This window comes from Oncorhynchus gorbuscha, linkage group LG10, assembly GCF_021184085.1.
Source record: "Oncorhynchus gorbuscha isolate QuinsamMale2020 ecotype Even-year linkage group LG10, OgorEven_v1.0, whole genome shotgun sequence".
Lineage (NCBI taxonomy): Eukaryota > Metazoa > Chordata > Actinopteri > Salmoniformes > Salmonidae > Oncorhynchus > Oncorhynchus gorbuscha.
In genome coordinates, this window is record NC_060182.1 from 18,268,738 (window position 1) to 18,292,115 (window position 23,378).

At 43.6% G+C, this 23,378-nt stretch overlaps 2 protein-coding genes across 9 annotated transcripts in view; one reads left to right on the forward strand and one right to left on the reverse strand.

Moving 5' to 3' along the window:
• LOC124045614 (baculoviral IAP repeat-containing protein 7-like) lies at positions 1–14,636 on the reverse strand. 6 transcript variants are annotated; one of them, XM_046365032.1, is made up of 10 exons: positions 14,230–14,636; positions 9,628–9,734; positions 7,362–8,285; positions 6,217–6,316; positions 6,048–6,126; positions 5,831–5,876; positions 2,472–2,687; positions 627–692; positions 331–548; positions 1–236 (listed from the first exon to the last, which is right to left on the reverse strand). In XM_046365032.1, the coding sequence occupies exons 3-9, from the start codon at positions 8,014–8,016 to the stop codon at positions 346–348; spliced, it is 1,365 nt and encodes a 454-aa protein (XP_046220988.1). In that variant the 5' UTR covers positions 8,017–8,285; positions 9,628–9,734; positions 14,230–14,636; the 3' UTR covers positions 1–236; positions 331–345. The 6 variants fall into 6 exon arrangements, with proteins under 6 accessions (XP_046220988.1, XP_046220985.1, XP_046220990.1 ...); XM_046365029.1 differs by having other exon boundaries at positions 2,463–2,687; XM_046365034.1 differs by having other exon boundaries at positions 2,478–2,687; positions 14,230–14,244.
• Positions 14,235–23,378, forward strand: part of LOC124045613 (YTH domain-containing family protein 1-like) — a 15,282-nt gene continuing 6,138 nt past the window's right edge. The window contains exons 1-3 of one of the 3 annotated variants that reach the window (XM_046365027.1): positions 14,235–14,661; positions 15,379–15,403; positions 23,217–23,314. In XM_046365027.1, the coding sequence (XP_046220983.1) occupies positions 14,635–14,661; positions 15,379–15,403; positions 23,217–23,314 (150 nt within the window). In that variant the 5' untranslated portion in view covers positions 14,235–14,634. The remainder of the gene's footprint in view (positions 14,662–15,378; positions 15,404–23,216; positions 23,315–23,378) is intronic. The other 2 variants (XM_046365026.1, XM_046365028.1) reach the window with 2 other exon arrangements.

Genomic DNA, 23,378 nt, shown 5'->3' on the forward strand with positions numbered 1-23,378 from the left:
TGGATATTGCATCTGTTTTTATTGTTATATATATATAATATATTATAGCCAACACGAGGCCATTTTAATTTGAGGTTATTTTGAGCAGGGCAAATCAACGGTTTTAACGTGGGTCAGACCTGGCATCCAACATCCAGGGAACATTTTCAGAATGTTCTCACAGCACCTATAAAATAATGTGAGCTGCTCCAAGGGGTTCTAGAATCTTTCTTCATTTGTCGAAGGTAAACAAAAGCCTAAAAGGGAAACAAGGAAATTGTGTATTGTTTCTCAGAGTATTAGGGATACTATAGGATAAGTGTGTCATACATATTCACAGGGGTCTCGTACTTGAATGTGTGTCTTTCAGGACATGAATGCTCGGACACTGCCTCTGATGGTGGCTCTGCAGATGGGGCAGTGACGCAGGCTGGCAGCACAGTCGCTACACACCACCAGGTGACCACAGGGGATGAAGACAATGGAAACCCGCTTGTCCATACACACCTTACATGTCCGCTCCTCCTGCAGCTGACGCAGGAGCTCATCAGGGGTGGGGTCGCCCACTGCTGAAATACACACAGGAGTGTTGGCGTTTGTGTGTGTGTGGGCGTGTGTGTGTGTGTGAAATACACGTGACCTTTGACCTTTTTCTCTGATGGGTGTCTGTGTCCTGACCCCTCCTGCACTGAGCCCATGCCTCTCCACCAGCCCTGATAGGGACAGAAAACACCAACAGTAAAGGGTGAGACATGGTTACTCACAGTAACATCATCTAAACTAATCATTTGTCAAAATCATTGTAAAGGGTTTAAACACTGTTTCCAATGCTTGTTCAATGAACCATAAACAACATATCCAGGGTCCCTGCTCACCTGCAAAGAGGCATGAGGACTGCAAATGTGGCCAGGGCAATAAATTGCAATGCCCGTACTATGAGATGCCTAAGACAGCACTACATGGAGACAGGACGGACAGCTGACTGGCCTCGCAGTTGCAGACCACGTGTAACAACACCTAAACACGATCGGTACATCCGAACATCACACCTGCGGGACAGGTACAGGATGGCAACAACAACTGCCCGAGTTACACCAGGATTGCGTAATCCCTCCATCAGTGCTCAGACTGTCCACAATAGGAGGCTGGACTGAGGGCTTGTAGGCCTGTTGTAAAGCAGGTCCTCACCAGACATCACTGGCAACAATGTCACCTATGGGCACAAACCCACCGTCGCTGGATCAGACCGGACTGGCAAAAAGTGCTCTTCACTGACGAGTTGTGATTTTGTCTCACCAGGGGTGATGGTCGGATTTGCGTTTATCGTCAAAGGAATGAGCGTTACACCGAGGCCTGTACTCTGGAGCGGGATCGATTTGGAGTTGGAGTTTCTGTCATGGTCTGGGGCGGTGTGTCACAGCATCATCGGACTGAGCTTGTTGTCATTGCAGGCTATCTCAATGCTGTGCGTTACAGGGAAGACATCCATCTTCCCTCATGTGGTACCCTTCCTGCAGGCTCATCCTGACATGACCCTCCAGCATGACAATGCCACCAGCCATACCTCTTGTTCTGTGCGTGATTTCCTGCAAGACAGGAATGTCAGTGTTCTGCTATGGGCAGCGAAGAGCCCGGATCTCAGAATGGTGCACGTCTGGGACCTGTTGGATTGAGGGTGCGGGCTAGGGCCATTCCCCCCAGAAATGTCCAGGAACTTGCAGGTGCTTTGGTGGAAGAGTGGTGTAACATCTCACAGCAAGAATTGGCTAATCTGGTGCAGTCCATGAGGAGGGGATGCACTGTAGTACTTAATGCAGCTGGTGGCCACACCAGATACTGTTACTTATGATTTTGCCCCCCCCACACACATGATTTAATTGTGGAACTTGTTCAGTTTGTCTCAATTGTTGAATCGTATGTTCATACAAATATTTACACATGTTAAGTTTGCTGAAAATAAACGCAGTTGACATTGAGAAGACGCTTCTTTTTTTGCTGAGTTTATTTACATGTTTAACGAGAGTCTCCATTTGTTGTTTCTCAGTGTCAATCCAGTCATTTCAGATGAACAAGAATATCAAAGGGTTGTGTTAAAATATAAACGTGGTCAACATCAGAGTTAAAGATACCAACGTTGGTCCAGCAGGCTATTTTTAGGACTCCCCCAGGGGTCAAAGTGTAATTAGAGCCCTGTAGGTTGTAAGTTCAAGTAATGTGAGCCCTTAGCCTTTACCTAGCCCATAACAATAACACTCCGCTGGTCCCTACCTCCAAACAACTATCTATGGGTAGAGGCAGTGGGTTCTGTCAGACAAGGCAAATGTTTAGGGATTGACCCCTGTGAGCTGTACCCAGGCACGTGCTGCTACTGTACGATCACTCTGGTAGTGGATGAAGTGAATCCCCTCCCCTTACAGTGTTAAGTGCTTTGAACATCAGAAAAGTTCTATGTAAATCCAAGCCATTATCATTAATATAATCACCATTCTTACTCTGACCTCTGCTCTGCGGCCTCCTAGTCCGGTCCTCCTCCTCAGCTGCCAATATGTCAGTGACCAGGCCAGACACGGAGGTGTAGTGCTGGCCGTTCAGCAGGTACTTCGTCTGGACCAGACTCTCCACCAGGCCAGCCTCAAACCCCATCTGGAGCACGGTCTGGATCACAGGAGACAACATGGCCGAGGGTACGCCCAGACCACCTACCACATCTGACAGAGGGGAGGACAGGGAGGGACGGGGAGAGAGAAAAAACAAAACAGGTATTAGGTGGGAAGTTGGGAAAGAGACTGTTATATAGAGTTTCACTGAAAACCAACAGCACTGTATTTTTATTCAGCGTTACCAAGACGATGTGTCTCTCCTTGAGATATGGAAAACCAGACATTTTTCCTTTCTTGTATTCAGTACAACTAAAAAAAGATGAATAGCAGATTCAGCAACAGTATGTGGTGCTATTGTGCTAGCATTTTATAATTTGATAAACGGCACAGTTAGAGAGAGCAGTACTCCAGGGTGTGGGAGTGGAGAGAGCAGTACTCCAGGGTGTGGGAGTGGAGAGAGCAGTACCCCAGGGTGTGGGAGTGGAGAGAGCAGTACCCCAGGGTGTGGGAGTGGAGAGAGCAGTACCCCAGGGTGTGGGAGTGGAGAGAGCAGTACCCCAGGGTGTGGGAGTGGAGAGAGCAGTACCCCAGGGTGTGGGAGTGGAGAGAGCAGTACCCAGGGTGTGGGAGTGGAGAGAGCAGTACCCCAGGGTGTGGGAGTGGAGAGAGCAGTACCCCAGGGTGTGGGAGTGGAGAGAGCAGTACTCCAGGGTGTGGGAGTGGAGAGAGCAGTACCCCAGGGTGTGGGAGTGGAGAGAGCAGTACCCCAGGGTGTGGGAGTGGAGAGAGCAGTACCCCAGGGTGTGGGAGCGGAGAGAGCAGTACCCCAGGGTGTGGGAGTGGAGAGAGCAGTACCCCAGGGTGTGGGAGTGGAGAGAGCAGTACCCCAGGGTGTGGGAGTGGAGAGAGCAGTACCCCAGGGTGTGGGAGTGGAGAGAGCAGTACCCCAGGGTGTGGGAGTGGAGAGAGCAGTACCCCAGGGTGTGGGAGTGGAGAGAGCAGTACCCCAGGGTGTGGGAGTGGAGAGAGCAGTACCCCAGGGTGTGGGAGTGGAGAGAGCAGTACCCCAGGGTGTGGGAGTGGAGAGAGCAGTACCCAGGGTGTGGGAGTGGAGAGAGCAGTACCCCAGGGTGTGGGAGTGGAGAGAGCAGTACCCCAGGGTGTGGGAGTGGAGAGAGCAGTACTCCAGGGTGTGGGAGTGGAGAGAGCAGTACCCCAGGGTGTGGGAGCGGAGAGAGCAGTACCCCAGGGTGTGGGAGCGGAGAGAGCAGTACCCCAGGGTGTGGGAGCGGAGAGAGCAGTACCCCAGTGTGTGGGAGCGGAGAGAGCAGTACCCCAGGGTGTGGGAGTGGAGAGAGCAGTACCCCAGGGTGTGGGAGTGGAGAGAGCAGTACCCCAGGGTGTGGGAGTGGAGAGAGCAGTACCCCAGGGTGTGGGAGTGGAGAGAGCAGTACCCCAGGGTGTGGGAGTGGAGAGAGCAGTACCCCAGGGTGTGGGAGTGGAGAGAGCAGTACCCCAGGGTGTGGGAGTGGAGAGAGCAGTACACCAGGGTGTGGGAGTGGAGAGAGCAGTACCCCAGGGTGTGGGAGTGGAGAGAGCAGTACCCCAGGGTGTGGGAGTGGAGAGAGCAGTACCCCAGGGTGTGGGAGTGGAGAGAGCAGTACCCCAGGGTGTGGGAGTGGAGAGAGCAGTACCCCAGGGTGTGGGAGTGGAGAGAGCAGTACCCCAGGGTGTGGGAGTGGAGAGAGCAGTACCCCAGGGTGTGGGAGTGGAGAGAGCAGTACCCCAGGGTGTGGGAGTGGAGAGAGCAGTACCCCAGGGTGTGGGAGTGGAGAGAGCAGTACCCCAGGGTGTGGGAGTGGAGAGAGCAGTACCCCAGGGTGTGGGAGTGGAGAGAGCAGTACCCCAGGGTGTGGGAGTGGAGAGAGCAGTATCCCAGGGTGTGGGAGTGGAGAGAGCAGTACCCCAGGGTGTGGGAGTGGAGAGAGCAGTACCCCAGGGTGTGGGAGTGGAGAGAGCAGTACCCCAGGGTGTGGGAGTGGAGAGAGCAGTACCCCAGGGTGTGGGAGTGGAGAGAGCAGTACCCCAGGGTGTGGGAGTGGAGAGAGCAGTAACCCAGGGTGTGGGAGTGGAGAGAGCAGTACCCCAGGGTGTGGGAGTGGAGAGAGCAGTACCCCAGGGTGTGGGAGTGGAGAGAGCAGTACCCCAGGGTGTGGGAGTGGAGAGAGCAGTACCCCAGGGTGTGGGAGTGGAGAGAGCAGTAACCCAGGGTGTGGGAGTGGAGAGAGCAGTACCCCAGGGTGTGGGAGTGGAGAGAGCAGTACCCCAGGGTGTGGGAGCGGAGAGAGCAGTACCCCAGGGTGTGGGAGTGGAGAGAGCAGTACCCCAGGGTGTGGGAGTGGAGAGAGCAGTACCCCAGGGTGTGGGAGTGGAGAGAGCAGTACCCCAGGGTGTGGGAGTGGAGAGAGCAGTACCCCAGGGTGTGGGAGTGGAGAGAGCAGTACCCCAGGGTGTGGGAGTGGAGAGAGCAGTACCCCAGGGTGTGGGAGCGGAGAGAGCAGTAACCCAGGGTGTGGGAGTGGAGAGAGCAGTACCCCAGGGTGTGGGAGTGGAGAGAGCAGTACCCCAGGGTGTGGGAGTGGAGAGAGCAGTACCCCAGGGTGTGGGAGCGGAGAGAGCAGTAACCCAGGGTGTGGGAGTGGAGAGAGCAGTACCCCAGGGTGTGGGAGTGGAGAGAGCAGTACCCCAGGGTGTGGGAGTGGAGAGAGCAGTACCCCAGGGTGTGGGAGTGGAGAGAGCAGTACCCCAGGGTGTGGGAGTGGAGAGAGCAGTACCCCAGGGTGTGGGAGTGGGCAAACAAGAGGCAACCAAAAGCCCCGCATCACCTCTCTGACACACATTAAACCACATAAACAAATTGAGTTCTGATAAATACAGAGAAAAGCACCACTGAGGGATACATCTGTTTCTCTGACTGTCCTCTAAAACAGCTGAAACGGACAGTATTTGTAATTCTCTCGCTACACACACACACGTTTAAGTGCCCACTTATGCAATACATCCTCTTAGTCTGTATCCAGGGGAAAGCAGCGTATTGGTTTCCAAGGCAATCCATATTTATTGTGTTTGTTCAGCACAGGTTAACACGTGGGGCGGATCACCCATTGATGCCATTTAGGGAGGCGGGGGTCAAGAGAATGAAGTGGATGTAATATAAGTTTCAATGTTTTCATTTGTATCCTGGGACTCACCATTTTCTGAGTTGATTTCTCTGGACACCGGAGTCTGTGATACACCCTGGAAAACAAATCAACACTGGGGATCTATTCATTCTCTAACACACTGTAGTGACCACAACAGTTATGTTGGCACACTACAAATATACAAATGATCCTGGCTTTTGGTATGACAGTGGAGGACAGTGAAGCACAACAGTGAAGGATGAATGTTAGGGATTAAGGTACTTACCACAGTCTCTCTATTGAAGTGAGTATCCTGGATGTTGCTGACGTAATCTCGCCCTCTCGTCTGGATCAGGAAGTCACATCTGAGGAATGAAAGAGAAAGTTGACACAGCAGAACCGTGGACACAGGGTCAAAGGCATTACATTTTGCATTTTGACAGTTTGTGTGTTACCGTGGGAACCACTTGGCGTGCTCCTGCCAGGGGTCATCTCCAGGTTCCCAGTTCCTCAGCCCTCCATCACAGTAGAAACATTTCACGTTGTCACCGTGTCCTAGGAGGAGGGACATAATATTTTGTCTATCATAGCACTTCTGACAGACTTTACATGAAGATTAGACACAATAAAAAACACACACATGCATACAGTACACACAGACAGCAAGCAGTGTGTGTTTGCTGTCCGTGTACACCCACACACGGGCAAATTTAGGTATAGGCGACAATGGCAGCCGACCGGGGCGGCATCTTGTTGGGGACAGCACGGGGCGCCCACACAAACAAAATTGGAATGCTGACATTTGCAGGATCGGTTTTCTATCGCTCATTTGCATTATCATGTCACCACGTGGGACTGAGTCAAATAGCCTTGTCAGAGAGGGGGCCTTGATTCTAGTTTGTGACATAGGCAGGCTACTACCTGGGAAGGCCTTTTGTATATATTTGTATAGTTTTAAATGTTATGATTATTCATTTGTATTGTTCCAAATATCTGAATAAAAATGGCAGTTAGTGCAGAATGGTGCTTTGTTTTTGGCGGGGTCGCTGAGGGGGGGGGGGGTCGCCCAGGGAGCCATACAAGCTAGAACCGCCACTGCAAACACAATGACACAAATGATCACATTAATACTTAATACACACAGGCAGACACCCCAACATTCCTGCTGTGAGAATGTGGATTGTGTTTTATTGCATTTCCAAAACTGAATTTCAAACAAAGGAAAGGTTGTTTCTGATTCGCTCTCAGTCGTTTATGTTCTAAGTTTGAATGAACACAACAGTCTAACCATAACAGTGATGTTTTCCTTTACGCAGTCCCAGTCCTGTCCAGCTTTTTCTGTCTACAAACACATGACTCAGCGTGGCTATTGTCCCACACACAAAGACTGGAACCTGCTATTTCTGAATATCCAATTGCCAATTTCTAATTGCCAAGGCGTGCGTAATTTTGTCCCAATAGCTTCACTAAACATGGGAACTAAAAGAAAGAAGCAAGTTATAAAATGTTCCCAACGTAATTTAGAAAAGTGGAAATACACAACACACACTGATGTCACAATAGGATTTCTCTCTCACCATCAACAAATACTATTGCGCACCTGTGTAGAAGAATCCTGCCCTCGACAGAACATCGGGCTGGACCGCCGCACCTGTGGGCCAGTTGTGGAAGGTGGTGAGACGGGATTCCTCTGACTCCATCTCGGGGTAAACAGCCTGCCCGGCCGCCCCATGGTCGTCCACAGTCATCCTCTGGAGCTGGCTCAACAGCTGACCGTCCACGGAGTCAGAAGGGGACCCGGGAACGACATACAGTGGGATATTCCCAACGGCTCTACCCATTACCAAACTACAAGTGGGGAAGTGTCTCTTGTGTTCGACGATCGGACTGTCCCCATGGACCCAATACCTCAGGATCCCTCCACAACAGAAGCACTTGACCTTATCATCGGGCCCCAGAAAAAAGAAGCCCGCTCTGGCTAGGTTGGTCGCGGTGACCGGTGCATCGCCCGGCCAGTTTTCAAAAGTTCGAAGCCTCTCCTCCTCGCCTCGCATCTGGGGCGTCTCCAGAATATACATCATCTCGCTCCTGTCATCCGTCATGCTGGGGGTTGTGGTCTCTTCTTTTTCCTTCGGTCCTGTGGCAGTCATCCCTGTTCCGTTCCATAGTGGACTGTGCAGATGGGAGCGCGAAGCGCGCAGTGCTGAACATATATTCCCTGCAGCTGGAAGCACGGCTTGCGCAGTAGCCCACATCAGGCAGCGTTCCAGAACTCACTCACTAGATGCCAGAAGGCAGTCCCATGCGGTCAAAACATAGAGATAGATAGAGGAACCATCTGTATATCTGTGACAGCATAGGTAGCGCCATTGAGGCTACAACCCATAAGAATCCCCACACAGTTGACTAGTTTGACCACTTTAACATTTCGGAAGCCCTCTATGGCGCTACCCATGCTATATTGGTCTTTTGCTCAATAGAGGCCTCTGTCATTCTCTTTTCCAGACTGTTTGACGGGGATAGCCTATCACCAAGAGAAGATCAGTGCATTAGTGAGACGTGTCCAACCCGGAATCCACCAAGTTTAATTTGATAAACCTACACATTAAATAATGTATATTTATTGCTGCAGATTTTGCACAATGATCGCGACTGTAACCAGTCTCACAGTGAACACTGAACAAAAATATAAATGCAACATGTAAAGTGTTGGTCCAATGTTTCATGAGCTGAAATAAAAGATCCCAGAAAAGTTCTACATACACAAAAAGCATATTTCTCTCAATTGTTTTCCACAAATCTGTTTACATCCCTGTTCGTGCGCATTTATACTTTGTCAAGATAATCTACCTGACAGGTGTGGCATATCAAGAAGCTTATTAAACAGCATGATCATTACACAGGTGCACCTTGTGCAGGGGACATTAAAAGGTCCAACTAGCCTCACAACCGCAGACCACTTGTAACCATGCCTGCCCAGGACCTCCACATATGTCTTCTTCACATCTGTCTTCTTCACCTGCGGGATTGACTGAGACCATCCACCCAGACAGCTGATGAAACTGTGGTTTTGCACAACCAAAGAATTGCTGCACAAACTGTCAAAATCAGTCTTAGGGATGCTCATCTGCGTGCTCGTCGTCCTCACCAGGGTCTTGAACTGACTGCAGTTTGGCGTTGTAAACGACTTCAGTTGGCAAATGCTCACCTTCGATGGCCACTGGTAAGCTGGAGAAGTGTGCTCTTCACAGATGAATCCCGGTTTCAACTGTACCGGGCAGATGGCAGACAGTGTGTATGGCGTTATGTGGATGAGTGGTTTGCTGATGTCAACGTTGTGAACAGAGTGCCCCATGGTGGCAGTGAGGTTATGGGATGGGCAGGCATAAGCTACGGACAATGAATACAATTGCATTTTATCGATGGCAATTTGAATGCACAGAGATACCTTGATGAGTTCCCGTGGTCCATTGTCATGCCATTTATCCACCTCATGTTTCAGCATGATGCACAGCCCCACGTCACAAGGATCTGTAAACAATTCCTGGAAGCTGAACATTTCCCCATTTTTTTTATGGCCTAAATACTCACCAGACAAGTCACCTATTGAGCATGTTTGGTATCCTCTGGATCGACATGTACGACAGCGTGTTCCAGTTCCCGACATTATCCAGCAACTTCACACAGCCATTGATGAGAGGTGGGACAACATTCCACAGGCCACAATCAACAGCCTGATCTACTCTATGTGAAGGAGATGTGTAGCGTTGCATGACACAACTGATGGTCCCACCAGATACTGACTGGTTTTCTGATCCACACCTCTACCTTTTTTAAGGTATCAAACCAATACCAACTGTACATACCTTTGTGTGCCTCCTCATCAGTATACCTGCAGGCAAACTCACACACAAAAGTGAGCCGTTCAGCCATCTGTGCCCACCTACTGATTGTCAATGTGTTCCCTTACTGCCTAAGAGAGAGGAGAAGAGGCAAAGGGAGACTATAAGTAGAAGACCAATGAGCCTTCTTCAAGGAGGTGGTTAAGGCATATTAGGCCTATACATTAATAGAAAATATATCCAGGGTTTATAGCCGGGGTCACTGTAACCCCCCAGATTTTTGTTGTTAGAGTCTTAGGCATAAAGCTCATGATATTTATTTCTACAGTTTGCATAGCTCATGATGGAATTTCAGTAAGCATTTCACTGTAAGGTCTACACATGTTGTATTTAGACAAGTAACATTTGATTTGAATGATAAACATCTTCCCTGGCCGTGCCTACATGTCTTACACATCCAATGTAAATCTGTTAGGCAAGGGGTTTTATCTGGATAGCCTAATATTTATTTCGGAATGATTTAGGCCTAGGAAAAATATTGTCTTTGTAGCCTTTAGTATAGGCCTAAATCCCTGTGTCTGAATGGAACTTCTACATGTCTGGATTTCTCACAACAACAGCAACATTTGACTATTTATTGAAATTACTGCCCCTCATTGTACCACGCACCGTACCTGTTTTGCATAAACTTCCCATAAACTGTCACTAGACTCATTCTAACCTGCCAACACTGGTCCACCATGCAGGGCCACTCACTTTTTTTGTTTTGTTTTTGTGTTCGATTATTTTAAATGTTTTAATTAACAACAAATCAATACAGAAAGTACATGAGGGAACACAAGTACATACAGACTACATACACTGGACAATCGAGCTGGGGGTAAAATATCACATTACAATTACACAAGGACCTTAAGGGACATACACTTACATACACTTACACATACACATACACTTACAATTCTAACAGCTTTTTTGTTAGTTGAGTATTTAACTGTCTTAAAATACAGTTCAATTTATTTTTGTGCATATGAAATTTGGCCAAAAGAATAATGAAATGAATTACATAAAAATGTTTCAGCTTATTTCTATCGTATGTGAAGAACCCAAGCAGTACATCTCTCCACAATAGTGTAATATCTTCATAAATGTGTTCAATTATAAATCTACTGATGTCTTGCCACAGTTTTCTTACATGAATACAATGCCAAAAAAGATGCAACACTATTTCTAGGTGGTCATTACAAAAGGAGCAATTTGAGTTGATGTTTTCCTTAAACTTCTTCATATAGTGGTTGGCAGGATTATATTTATGAATAATTTTAAAGGAAACTTCCTTAATTTTGTTAACAAGTAGGTATGTGTGTGGCAACATCCAAACTTTTTTCCAACAGATATTATCAATAAATCTATTCCAATAAGGCAACAACATCCTGCTGAAACAACGTTCGTATCCCTCTGTTGTTGAATGGACCAAAAGAGAAACAAATCTTTCCTACTGATTTTTTAAATTTAAATTTTAGCTTTATTTAACCAGGCAAGTCAGTTAAGAACACATTCTTATTTTCAATGACGGCCTGGGAACAGTGGGTTAACTGCCTGTTCAGGGGCAGAACGACAGATTTGTACCTTGTCAGCTCGGGGGTTTGAACTCGCAACCTTCCGGTTAATAGTCCAACGCTCTAACCACTAGGCTACGCTGCCGCCCCTGATGAGTCAACAGGGTCAGTAGAAGTTAGACTCTGAGGGTCAGGTCTTGACACGTTCCTGAATAACAGAGCAACACCTGAGGGAATGGCGTCTAAAACAATTGCAAAATCTTTAGGTGTTACAGAGACCTTGTAAAGTGATAAGAATTCCTTGTAACTGAGTAAAAGACCCTCTGCATTTACCAGTTGGCTCACCAATAGGATATTATTTCGGAACCAATATTCTAAAAACAGAGAGGTATTTTTATACAATATATCCCAATTATTCCGTATATAATATCTGTGTGGAGAAAAATTGTGTTTATAAATTAAGGACCATGACAAGAAAACCTGCCGATGAAAAGCAGAAAGTTTCACTGGAATTTTGTCAATATTATAATTACAAAACAACATGAAGTTAAGGCCACCAAAAGTAGAGAAGACATGATGAGGAATAAAATTCCAGATAGAAGTGTCTTCTTAGGAATTGTTTTATCCAATTGATCTTAAAAGTATTATATAAAGTAGTAAAGTCCAGAAAGTGTTCATTACACCAGTTTTCCTAATGTAATGGGTACAGTTTCTCCACAGAAAGTTGAAAAGCATCTGGTCTATCTCCTTGCTTATTTTACTGTCAAGATATAAAGATAGTACACCATATGTTAGTCTAGAGATACCTTCGTTAGTCTAGAGATACCTTCGTTAGTCTAGAGATACCTTCATCCTTGGTTATTAGGACTCTACCTTTTAAAGATAAGTCCCTTTGTAGCCATTGATTTAGCTTCTTCTGCGTATTTTTAATAAGAGGGTTAAAATTTAGTAAGCCTCTAGACTTCTGATCCTTTGTAATGGTTATGCCTAAATATGTAAGTTCTTCTTTTACTGGAATACCATAATATGAAGTCGTCACACAATCTTTGACAGCTATGAGTTCATATTTACTAATGTTAAGATATAGACCAGACGCTTTGGAAAAGCATTGTATCACATTGATCGATATGGGAATTTGCTTAGCGTCTTTCAGAGAAAGTGTAGCATCGTCAGTCAGCTAACTTATAATAATTTATTTACCAGCTATGGAAATACCTTGTACAGGGCTATTATTTAAAGAATTTGCAAGAAGTTGGGTGATTAATAAAAACAGGTACGGGGAGATAGGACAACCTTGCCTAATTCCTCTCTTTAACTCAAATCTAGGTGAGGTGCCACATTTCAATTTAATAGAGCTGTTACCATTTGCATAGAGAGTCTTAATAGCCTTGCAGAAAAAAATCACAGGAGCCAAGTCTCTCAAGGGAGTGGAAGAGAAAGTGATGCTCTAATGTGTCAAATTCTTTATAAAAATCTAAAAAATAATATGAAGCTATCCTCAGTTATTAGGTCTGAGTCGTCAAGTATGTCTAATACTAGTCTGACATTGTTAGAAATATGTCTGTTCCTCATGAAGCCAGACTGTTTCATCAATGATTGCATCCAGGACTTCTTTAATTATTTTTGCAAGTAGCAAGGTCATTATTATAGGTCATTATTAAGAAGACAAATTGGACGCCAGTTATCGATGAGCAGCACTTCTTTTTGCGGCTTAGGTATCAGTGTTATTAACCCCTGACTCATTGTAGGAGGGAGAACATTGTTTATAATACTCTCTAAAAATACTTTAAATAGGAAGGGAGCTGCTTGTTCAGAAAATAATTTGTAAAATTCTGATGTAATTCCATCAACACCTGGTGATTTATTGTTCTTTAGATGTTTGATAGACTCTATAATCTCTTCAACTTTGATGGGTTCATCGCACTGTTTAGATTCTATATCACTGTAGAGTGAACATTATTCAGTGAGTTAAAAAACATATCTGTGGATTCCTCACAGTACGTAGAGCTATACAATGTTCTGTAAAAAAAATTGCTACAGTATTTAGCAATTCATTTTTGGTCATCTGTAATAACACCATCAATGTTTAACTTATGGATAGTGTTATTTTTAGAGTGAAATTTCTCAAGTCTAAAGAAATAGGATGAATTATGTTCTCCCTCCTCAATCCATTTTTTTCATAAATCTAATAAAGGCTCCTTCTGCTTTTAATTTATATATATTATCCAGTTTATTTTGTAACTCAATTAGTTCCATCTTCTCCACCCCCGAGAAGTTGGCTGAGGACCTCTGAGAAAGAGAAGTTATCTTAATGATCACCTTTTCCTCCTCAGCTGTTCTGGTCTTACCTCAAATTTAAAGAGGTCCCAGTTCTGGCAATAAGATTTTTCTTCACAAGCCCTTTCCCAAAAGTGTGAGAGCAGATCTTTAACCGCAAATGTAATTATATCATTATTTAATAATGAGCTATTTAGCTTCCAGTAGGATGCTCTGCCAAGGTTAGTATCAGGGGTAAATATTTTGATATCAATGTAAATGACCCTATGAGGGGAGTAGTACAAATATTTGTAGTAACACACTCACTATCAATACATTTGGATAAAAGACAACAATCTATTCGGGATTGTCTGTAACCTGTTTTGTTACTCCAAGTGATCTGTCGGCCAGAAACCTCTCTCTCCATATATCAGTAAGATCAAACTTTTCCATAAAAAGTATTCAACCCAAATTCTGATTGGTTGGTCTACCAGGGACCCATCTATCAGTTGAATTATCTATAGTAACGTTAAAGACCCCTCCTATCAATAATAACGAATTGGGAAATTTAGATAACCAATGAAGTATATGTTTCTCTATAGATTCAAGCAACTCATCATTCTCATGTTTGGTGTTGTACCCGTAGAAGTTTACAGTAATGAGTAACTGTAACTGATCATAAGACAAATAAAGTGACCAAAGGGGTCACATTCCGAGTGTAGAAAAGGTATTTTTCATTGTTGTGACACCAGCGGATCAGATCCATGGGAAAGCCAAATATCGTTGCCCCACTGTGTGCAGGGCCACTCACCTTTCAAGAAACCGAGTGTCGTTGTCGTAAAGCTCAGTCGAGAACCCGGATGGAACCAATGGGATAGAACAGCCATTGGAAGTGCTGCACGCTAACTGTGGAGGGATCTCTGGAGTGAAAAAAAATACGTAAAAGATTTAACTGTGGACAGATTGTACCGGATCCAAAAACAATATTCTGTGGAGATCTAGAAATATTATCCCGAATTATTTAAGCTTGGACATTGAATCCGAGCGGACCGGATAAGATACTTGAACTGTGGGAGTTGATCTGGGGATACAAGCAGTGGAAAAACACTTTAGCTAGCCTAGCCAGCTAACTGAGCTAGGAACCATCGAAAACCGGAGCATCAGATACACTGACCTGCTAGGCTCCGTGCGAATCCAGGGACTTGCTTAATGAATTATGTCTGCCACAAGCATTGACCCTCAGGTAACGTTAGGCAGGACGATGCATGTCGCCGTGCAGTAAATATGTTAGCTAGCAAATTAACCTTAGCCAGGTAACGTTAGCTACGTTTCAAACTAATTTAATTGTGCCAGGCGGTTTGTTGGCAAGCTAACTAACCGGTTTGTTCAAACGAAGGACGTTTTGCGACGACATATTTGCATAGTTTTACTGTACGATGTTTGAGGGCAAACAAGTAGCTAACGTTAACGTTAAGCAAACTATTTGCTAGCGAAGTAATGTTGGCTAGGTAGCTAACATCTTGCTAACCTGCTAGCTAGCCAACTCTTGTTTAGAAATCAGGGGTTAACTAACCTGATAAGCTAATATTTAAATGGATCATTGGTTAACGTTAGCTAGTTAGTTGGCTAAATTGGCGTAGCTAGTTAGTAAGTTAACTAGCTATCTTGCAACGTTACATCGTTGCTTGATGATCTTGTTAGTCATATTTAAGCTATGCGTTTAGCCAAAAAGCGAGCTGATCAACTCACTGCTGGGATTTTCCCATGGTGTTACGTAGCTGGCTAGCCAGAACTTTTAGCTAGCCAATGTTAGTCTGATCATGGTTAGACACTTGTCAGCTAGTTAACTAGCTAGCCAGCGGATAGGCCCAGTTAGCTAGGTAGGTAATGTATGGTGAAGCTCCCTTTGGCTAACATGCATGTTTTCTTTTATTCCCGGTGTGATCCAATGGGGATGCAGAGATCAAAGGGACAAGCATCTAAAGGTAAGAATCCTTGCATTTCACATAGCTAACACGTATCTATCAAATAGGCCTATCTATAACCAAAAGAAAAACAGCCGTATATTTAGCTGCAGTTTTAGGGGGGGGGGAAGGTTCTACCTAGCTAGAACCTAAAAGGGGTCTTTGGCTGTCCCGGTGGGATAACTTTTTGTAGAATCCCTTTGGGTTAGCCCAATAATGGACTATCAGAGCCTTACATGTTATGTTAGGAAAAGCGAATTGGTTCTGACAGCAAAATTATAATTGTGAATCGATTCTCAATTGCGATATGGTTCTAGAAACATCATGCCCTCTACTTTCATATTACATCAAAATTAAATTCACAAATGCAAAATATATACTTACTGTAGGCATATGCTGCTTTAACAGAGTTGCAGCCCACAGTATTTGTAGTGCTGAGCAATTAGTGCTTTGAGTTCGGTTTAGTGTCGATTATTTAAAAAAGAATCACGGATATGCGTTTGAATTATTACTGTAAACAATAAATGCACAATGCATTAAGTGGGTTGAATGCTATAACATGTAATGTAGAAAAATAATAAAGGACCGTTGATGGTAGTGACTTCTCTTTACTACTAATTTAAGCAATAAGGCCGGAGGAGGTGTGGTATGTGGCAAATATACCACGGATAAGGGCTGTTCTTAGGCATGACGCAGCTGGTTACCAAAGTAATTAGAGCAGTAAAAATGTTTTGTCATACCTGTGGTATACGATCTGATATACCACGGCTGTCAGCCAATCAGCATTCAGGGCTTGAACCACCCAGTTTATAATAGATCTTATACCACAGCATTGTTGAAGACTCGTTTCTGATTTGCTTAAAGGGCATTTTAAACTAGATAATGGGACAGTTGGAAATATTTTGGGACAGTTGGAAAAGATATGGTAGTGACTTCCCGTTACTGCTTATCACTTATTACAAACTGGGGGGTTTGAGCCCTGAATGCTGATTGGCTGACAGTCGTGGTATATCAGACCATATACCACAGGTATGACAACATTTTTACTTCTCCAATTACATTGGCAACTAGTTGATAATAGCAATAAGGCACCTCTGGGTTTGTGATATATGGCCTAAATACCACGGCTAAGGGCTGTATCCAGGCACTCCATTGTATCATGAATAGGAACAGCCCTTAGCCGTGGTATATTGGCCATATACCATGCCCCTTGGATACTTGTTTTTAATTGGCTAGAAGGGCATTCTAGAATGGACATGAAAACCAGGTAATGGGACAGTTGGAAAAGATATCGGGATACCTTGCAATCATGACACACAACGCTGTGCGTGGCGCAGCGGTCTACGGTGCACTGCATTTCAGTGCTAGACGTGTCACTACAGACCCTGGTTCAATCCTAGGCTGTACCACAACCGGCTGTGATCGGGAGTCCCATAGGGTGGTGAACAATAGGCCTAGCGCCGTCCGGGTTTGGACTGGGTAGGCTGTCATTGTAAAATAATAATTTGTTCTTAACTGGCTTGCCTAGTTAAATAAAGGTTAAATAAAAACATGCAGACCTTACTTTCTGCAAAGTTACAAAGGCTAAACCAACAGCTACACAACTGAAATTGGATACATTGTAAACACAGGTCCATCAAGGAAAACTTAGCTAGCATTGATTTGTTTGTGCAGAGACATATTTTTTTGGAGCATCTGATGACCTAGCACGGTGAGTGATGAACATGAATTTCTCTGGTGCCTACTGTTGCTGTCATGACACACGTGGTGCTATGCTGTCAAATCCTCTCGTGTTTCTAGTTTCACCAGCTGTTTTCAGCAACATTTTTTAGACTTTTGTCATATTGGCAGGTTTGCTAAGCAACAAACTATTTATCTAGCTTCTAGCCTAGTATTTGATATGCAATGCGATCTCCTCGCAATGAACAGTTTCAAGTGTCCTGATGAGAAGGCAAACTTTTCTTGTTATGCCAGGCAACATTGGGCATTATCATGTCATTGTTGTGGATTTATCCTACTGAATATCAATAGAAAACAGCTTTGCCGTTATTCTGTCTGCAGAGGTCATGACTGTGTTAGCCATAGCTAGCTGTCTAGCAAGCAAGGAACAACAACGTCGCCACAAGCATAGTAACGGAACATAAAGAACGAACGACTGGGTTGCGTCTATAAATATCAAACGAACGACTGGGTCTCTAGCAACCAAAATATGAGAGACTTAATTTTCTTATAGAAATTAAAACAAAAACAAAATGTTTTTCTTTTTACCGGTAAATGTGTGCTTAGTATTTTCTTTGGCAACTGTGGTATAAATGGGATAAACAGCTGAAACAAACGCAACAGAATCAACTTTGCTGTTATTCTGGCTGCAGCAGCGAGGTCAGTACAGGTACATCAACGCTGGGACTACGAGACTCGCCAAGCCATCACTAGCTGGTCTACCCAGTACCCTGCCCTGAACTTAGTCAATGTCACTGGCCGGCTACCATCTGGTTACTCAACCCTGCACCCTAGAGGCTGCTATGCTATGTACATAGACATGGAACACTGGTCACTTTAATAATGTTTATGTAATGTTTTACCCACTTCATATGAATATACTGTATTCTAGTCAGGGCTATCCTATTCAACTATTGCTGAACATAGAATTGTAGATCTTAAGTATTCTTCAGATATACTACATATTCTATCCACATAATGTCTATACATCCCATCATAGATATATCACACACACACAACCACCGGTCAAAGGTTTGGGGTCACTTGTTTTTGAAAGAAAAGCACATGGACAAAAACATTTAAAATGACATCAAATTGCTCAGAAATACAGTTTAGACATTGTAAATGACTATTGTAGCTGGAAACGGATGATTAAAAAAAGGAATATCTATGTAGGCATACAGAGGCCCATTATCAGAAACCACTCCTGTGTTCCAATAGCATGTTGTTAGCTAGTCCAAGTTTATAATTTTAAAAGGCTAATTGATCATTAGAAAACCCTTTTGCCATTATGTTAGCACAGCTGAAATTGTTGTTCTGATTTAAAGATTCAATAAAACTGGCCTTTAGACTAGTTGAATGTCTGGATCGTCAGTATTTGTGGGTTTTATTACAGGCTCAAAATGGCCAGAAACAAAGAACTTTCTCCTGAAACTCTTCAGTCTATTCTTGTTCTGAGACATAAAGAATATTCCATGCGAGAAATTGCCAAGAAACTGAAGATCTTGTACAACGCTGTGTAATACTCCCTTCACAGAACAGCACAAACTGCCTCTAACCAGAATAGAAAGAGTGGGGGGCCCCGGTGCACAACAGAGCAAGAGGACAAGTACATTAGAGTGTCTAGTTTGAGAAACGGATGCCTCACAAGTCCTCAACTGGCAGCTTCACTGAATAGTACCCGCAAAACACCAGTCTCAACGTCAATAGTAAAGAGGTGACTCCGGGATGCTGGCCTTCTAGGCAGAGTTCCTCTGTCCAGTGTCTGTGTTCTTTTGCCCAACTTAATCTTTTCTTTCTATTGGCCAGTCTGAGATGGCTTTTTCTTTGCAACTCTGCCAAGAAGGCCAGCATTCCGGAGTCGCCTCTCCACTGTTGATGTTGAGACTGGTGTTTTGTGGGTACTATTTAGTGAAGCTGCCAGTTGACAATGTCTACACTGTATTTCTGATCAATTTGATGTTATTTTAATGGACAAAAAAACAAGGACTTTTCTAAGTGACCCCAAACTTTTTTTGTGTGTGTTTTATATATATATAAATCTCACACACACACTCCGGCGTCAACATTGCTCATCCTAATATTTCTTAATTCCATTTTTTTACTTTTAGATTTGTGTGTATTGTTAGATATTACTGCACTGTTGGAACTAGGAACAAGTATTTCGCTACAGCCGCAATAACATCTGCTAAATATGTGTATGCGACCAGGAATATTTCATTAGTGACTAGCCGTAGCTAGTTGGTTAGCTAGCAGCAAGCAAGGAATAAGAATGTTGCCACTGAGCATGACAACGGAACATAAAGAACAAACATCTGGGTTGCATAAATATCGAACTAATCAAACGAAGGACTGGATCACGCAACCAAAAGATGAGTACGAATTTGTTTCTAAAAATGAAATAATCAACAAAAATCAGTATTTCTACCGTTTATGTTAGAGGTTGACCGATTTATGATTTTTCAACGCCGGTACCGATTTTATTGGAGGACCAAAAAAAGACGATGCCAATTTTTATATATATTTGTAATGATGACAATTACAACAATACTGAATGAACAGTGAACACTTTTATTTTAACCTAATATAATACATAAAATCAATTTATTCTCAAATAATTAAATATGTTCAATTTGGTTTAAATAATGCAAAAACACATTGTTGGAGAAGAAAGTAAAAGTGCAATATGTGCTATGTAAAAAATCTAGCGAGTTCCTTGCTCAGAACATGAGAACATATGAAAGCTGGTGGTTCCTTTAAACATGAGTCTTCAATATTCCCAGTTAAGAAGTTTTAGGTTGTAGTTATTATAGGACTATTTCTCTCTATACCATTTGTATTTCATATACCTCAACGTTTTGGATGTTCTTATAGGCACTTTAGTATTGCCAGCCTAATCTCGGGAGTTGATAGGCTTGAAGTCATAAACCGTGGTGTGCTTCAAGCATTGCAAAGAGCTGCTGGCAAATGCAGGAAAGTGCTGTTAGAATGAATGCTTACGAGCCTGCTGCTGCCTACCACCGCTCAGTCAGACTGCTCTATCAAATATCAAATCATAGACTTAATAATAATAATAAACACACAGAAATATGAGCCTTTGGTCATTAATATGGTCAAATCCGTAAACTATCATTTCGAAAACAAAACGTTTATTTTAGTGAAATACGGAACCGTTACTTATTTTTATTGAATGGGTGGCATCCCCAAGTCTAAATATTACTGTTACATTGCACAACCTTCAATGTTATGTCATAATTATGTAAAATTCTGGGAAATTAATTACGGTCTTTGTTAGGAAGAAATGGTCTTCACACAGTTCGCAACGAGCCATGCAGCCCAAACTGCTGCATATACCCTGACTCTGCTTAGACATGAACACAAGAGAAGTGACACAATTTCAGGCACCGCATTGATTATATGCAACGCAGGACAAGCTAGTTAAACTAGTAATATCATCAACCATGTGTAGTTAACTAGTGATTATGTTAAGATGTTTTTTTTATAAGATAAGTTTAATGCTCGCTAGCTGCACTCGCGTAACAGGTGGTCAACCTGCCACGCAGTCTCCTCGTGGATTGCAATATAATCAGCGTCCAGAAATGCTGATTACCAATTGTTATGAAAACTTAAAATTGGCCCTAATGAATCTGTTGACCTCTAGTTTGTGTGCTTTCACATTGTTTTCTTTGGCAACTCTGGTATCAGTGGGATAAACACTTCTGTTCTGTACATTACCTTGGTAAATGAACTCTACAAAGGGACTCTGCTCCACCTCGTCCCGCTGCATCGTCCATTATTTCCAAGGTAATGTACAGAACGTTGGCGTTTATCCCCTACTTAACCATTTATTTACTTTAAAATATTTCACTTGTGTATATTGCATTTGTTTTATTTGATGACTTTCATTCCAATTAATCTCAGAGCTGCTGTCTGACAATAACAATTGTAGTGTTCAAAGTAAATAAGGCATACTTATGACTCCTGAATAGCAACTATAAATCACTTAGATCATGTATTATCGGGTAGAGAGACCCTCTCGATTGTCCATCTTCTGCCTCTTCTCTCCCTCTGTGTCAGCCCCACACAGACTGGATAAGTAGGCACACAATGGATTATGGTCATTGTACCTAATTACCATGTTTTCTGCGCTAAACTGTTAAATATTGGCCTGTTGGAAATTCTAACTCTATATTACATCGCACAATGGGCTTGATCCGATTTATCTCTAGAGAAACTGTGTATTGAGTTCACAGAAAAACTCTGAATGAAATGAAATTTAAATAATTGAGCCTACATTGGTAAAATAGTTGTTTCAAAAAACCCAAAATAACCAACATTTCGTTTGAATCCCTCGGCACTGTTTTTCAGTGACAACATGTTTGTGGCATCCGTCTTCTGTTTATGAACAGGTGTTCGGAGGGGAACACCTGATAGCTAATTAGAACAGGTTGTCTACTATCTTCCATCTGTTTTCGGTAAACAAGCAGTGTTACATGGAGATATGGCCGTGTAGGAACCCTAACCCTATAAATGTGTGTAGTAATTAACTTTTTTTTAAAAATATATATATATATTTTTTAAATATTCTTGCTGATGAAAGATGCGTTCCTTATGTTTCCAAAACCGGACCACAATCAATGAGTGGCTCTTAACAAAAGCCTCTTACCTTTTAGCCAGGCACATTTCTATGGCAACGAGTCCTTCAGATCTAACTTGCTCAGGGGCAGGCTAACTCACGGCTATCTCCGCATAGCCTGAATGAAATGACTGAGCCACGAGTTAAGGATCAATAAAAATCAGATTCTCTCCATCTTGCAAAGGACAACTGATTTTAAATATTTTAATAATAACACATTGTTGGTATTTTAACATTATCATATTACACATTTAGTAATGACCGAATGCATTTGTGACTTTTTGCACAGTAGCACTTTTATATGACTGAAAACTATTTAATCGATACGAGTGAGGGGGAAAAGGTGCATGTGGTTGTGCATTGATAAGCACACCGAAGTCAGCATTAACGATATGTTATAAAAGCCTGATTTGATGTTTCAGCATTGTCTCAATGTAGAGTTTGTTGTTCAACTAGGTATGTGTGACGTGCACGCACAGTTACAGGCCTGCTAGAGTTAGCAGCAGGCGGAAGAGCAACGTCCACTCTCATAGTATGGGTGAAGCCTGAGCTGGAATGTGAAGCTAACTGAAACTGGTTAGCTTTAGAAAACCCCGAGTAGATTTAGCTTGCTTCGTAGGATAGCCCTCAGGAACCCACAAGGACAGCCCAATAACCTTTTTTCAACTTTAAAAAAATATTTTTAGAGTAGGTAGCTACTTGGGGTACATTTTTGATCTGCGCTGGTGGTCTCTAGTCCCCAGCACACAGTTACAGCTTCACCTCGCGGGACACCTATCTGATCTAGATAGTGTCGGCCTAGCTGAAGAGAGTATCTAGCCTGGTACCTTTTGTATGTCAGTTAGCTAAACAATAGTCAACAGCCTATTCTAAATTTGTTTGCCATAGATTATTGGTGGAAGTTGTTGTGCACAATTCCAGCTGATTTATTAGGTAACATTTTGCCATACTTTCTGGGTGAGTTGACTTTAACATACAAACTTAGACTGCACACCAGATATTATTCAGAATATATGTATGCAAACCAGCCTCAAATTCTCTACACACGCACATTTTAGTGACTCGCTGATTATTCACTGCTGGTAGGCTGTGACGTTGATTGGTGTTGTGACTAGCCTTTTAATTGTGTGTTAGACATTGAGGCAGTCAGGCAGTGACACACAGCACAGGCCTTGACTCATACTGACACTGCTGGAGGGGTGTAGGTCACTGCCTGATTCACTTCCAGGATCCGACGGGTCTCCTAGCATGTGCCAGGTGGCTGTCAGTCATATCACGATGATGCAGGCAGGTTATTTGTGGAGGATGACACCACACGCGCATGCTGAGTGTCAGTGTTAAGGCTGCCTACTAAGCACACTTCCAAATGCCCTTCACTGAACTGACAGTGCATTGCCCCTCACCTGTTATTGTGGAGATAGAAATCATTCCTGATTTTTATTTTTGCCAAAAATCCTAACTCCTGTGTTGTCGTTTCAGTGCAAAATGGTTCGCTGCATCAGAAGGAGACTGTCCACGACAATGACTTCGAGCCGTACCTCACTGGCCAATCAACCCAGGTGCGTGACTGGCCGCAGGTGATAATGCTAACCAGTCTTTCATGGGATAATGTTTACATTTTCTTATTATTCAATTCTGAAT

Coding starts and splice junctions, on each gene's coding strand:
- LOC124045614 (XM_046365029.1), bottom strand. CDS start 8,016: ATGTGGGCTACTGCGCAAGCCGTGCTTCCAGCTGCAGGGAATATATGT. Junction 2,688..5,830: donor AGAAATCAACTCAGAAAATG/GTGAGTCCCAGG, acceptor CCCCTCTGTCAG/ATGTGGTAGGTGGTCTGGGC. Junction 693..2,462: donor CAGAGGTCAGAGTAAGAATG/GTGATTATATTA, acceptor TGTCCCTATCAG/GGCTGGTGGAGAGGCATGGG.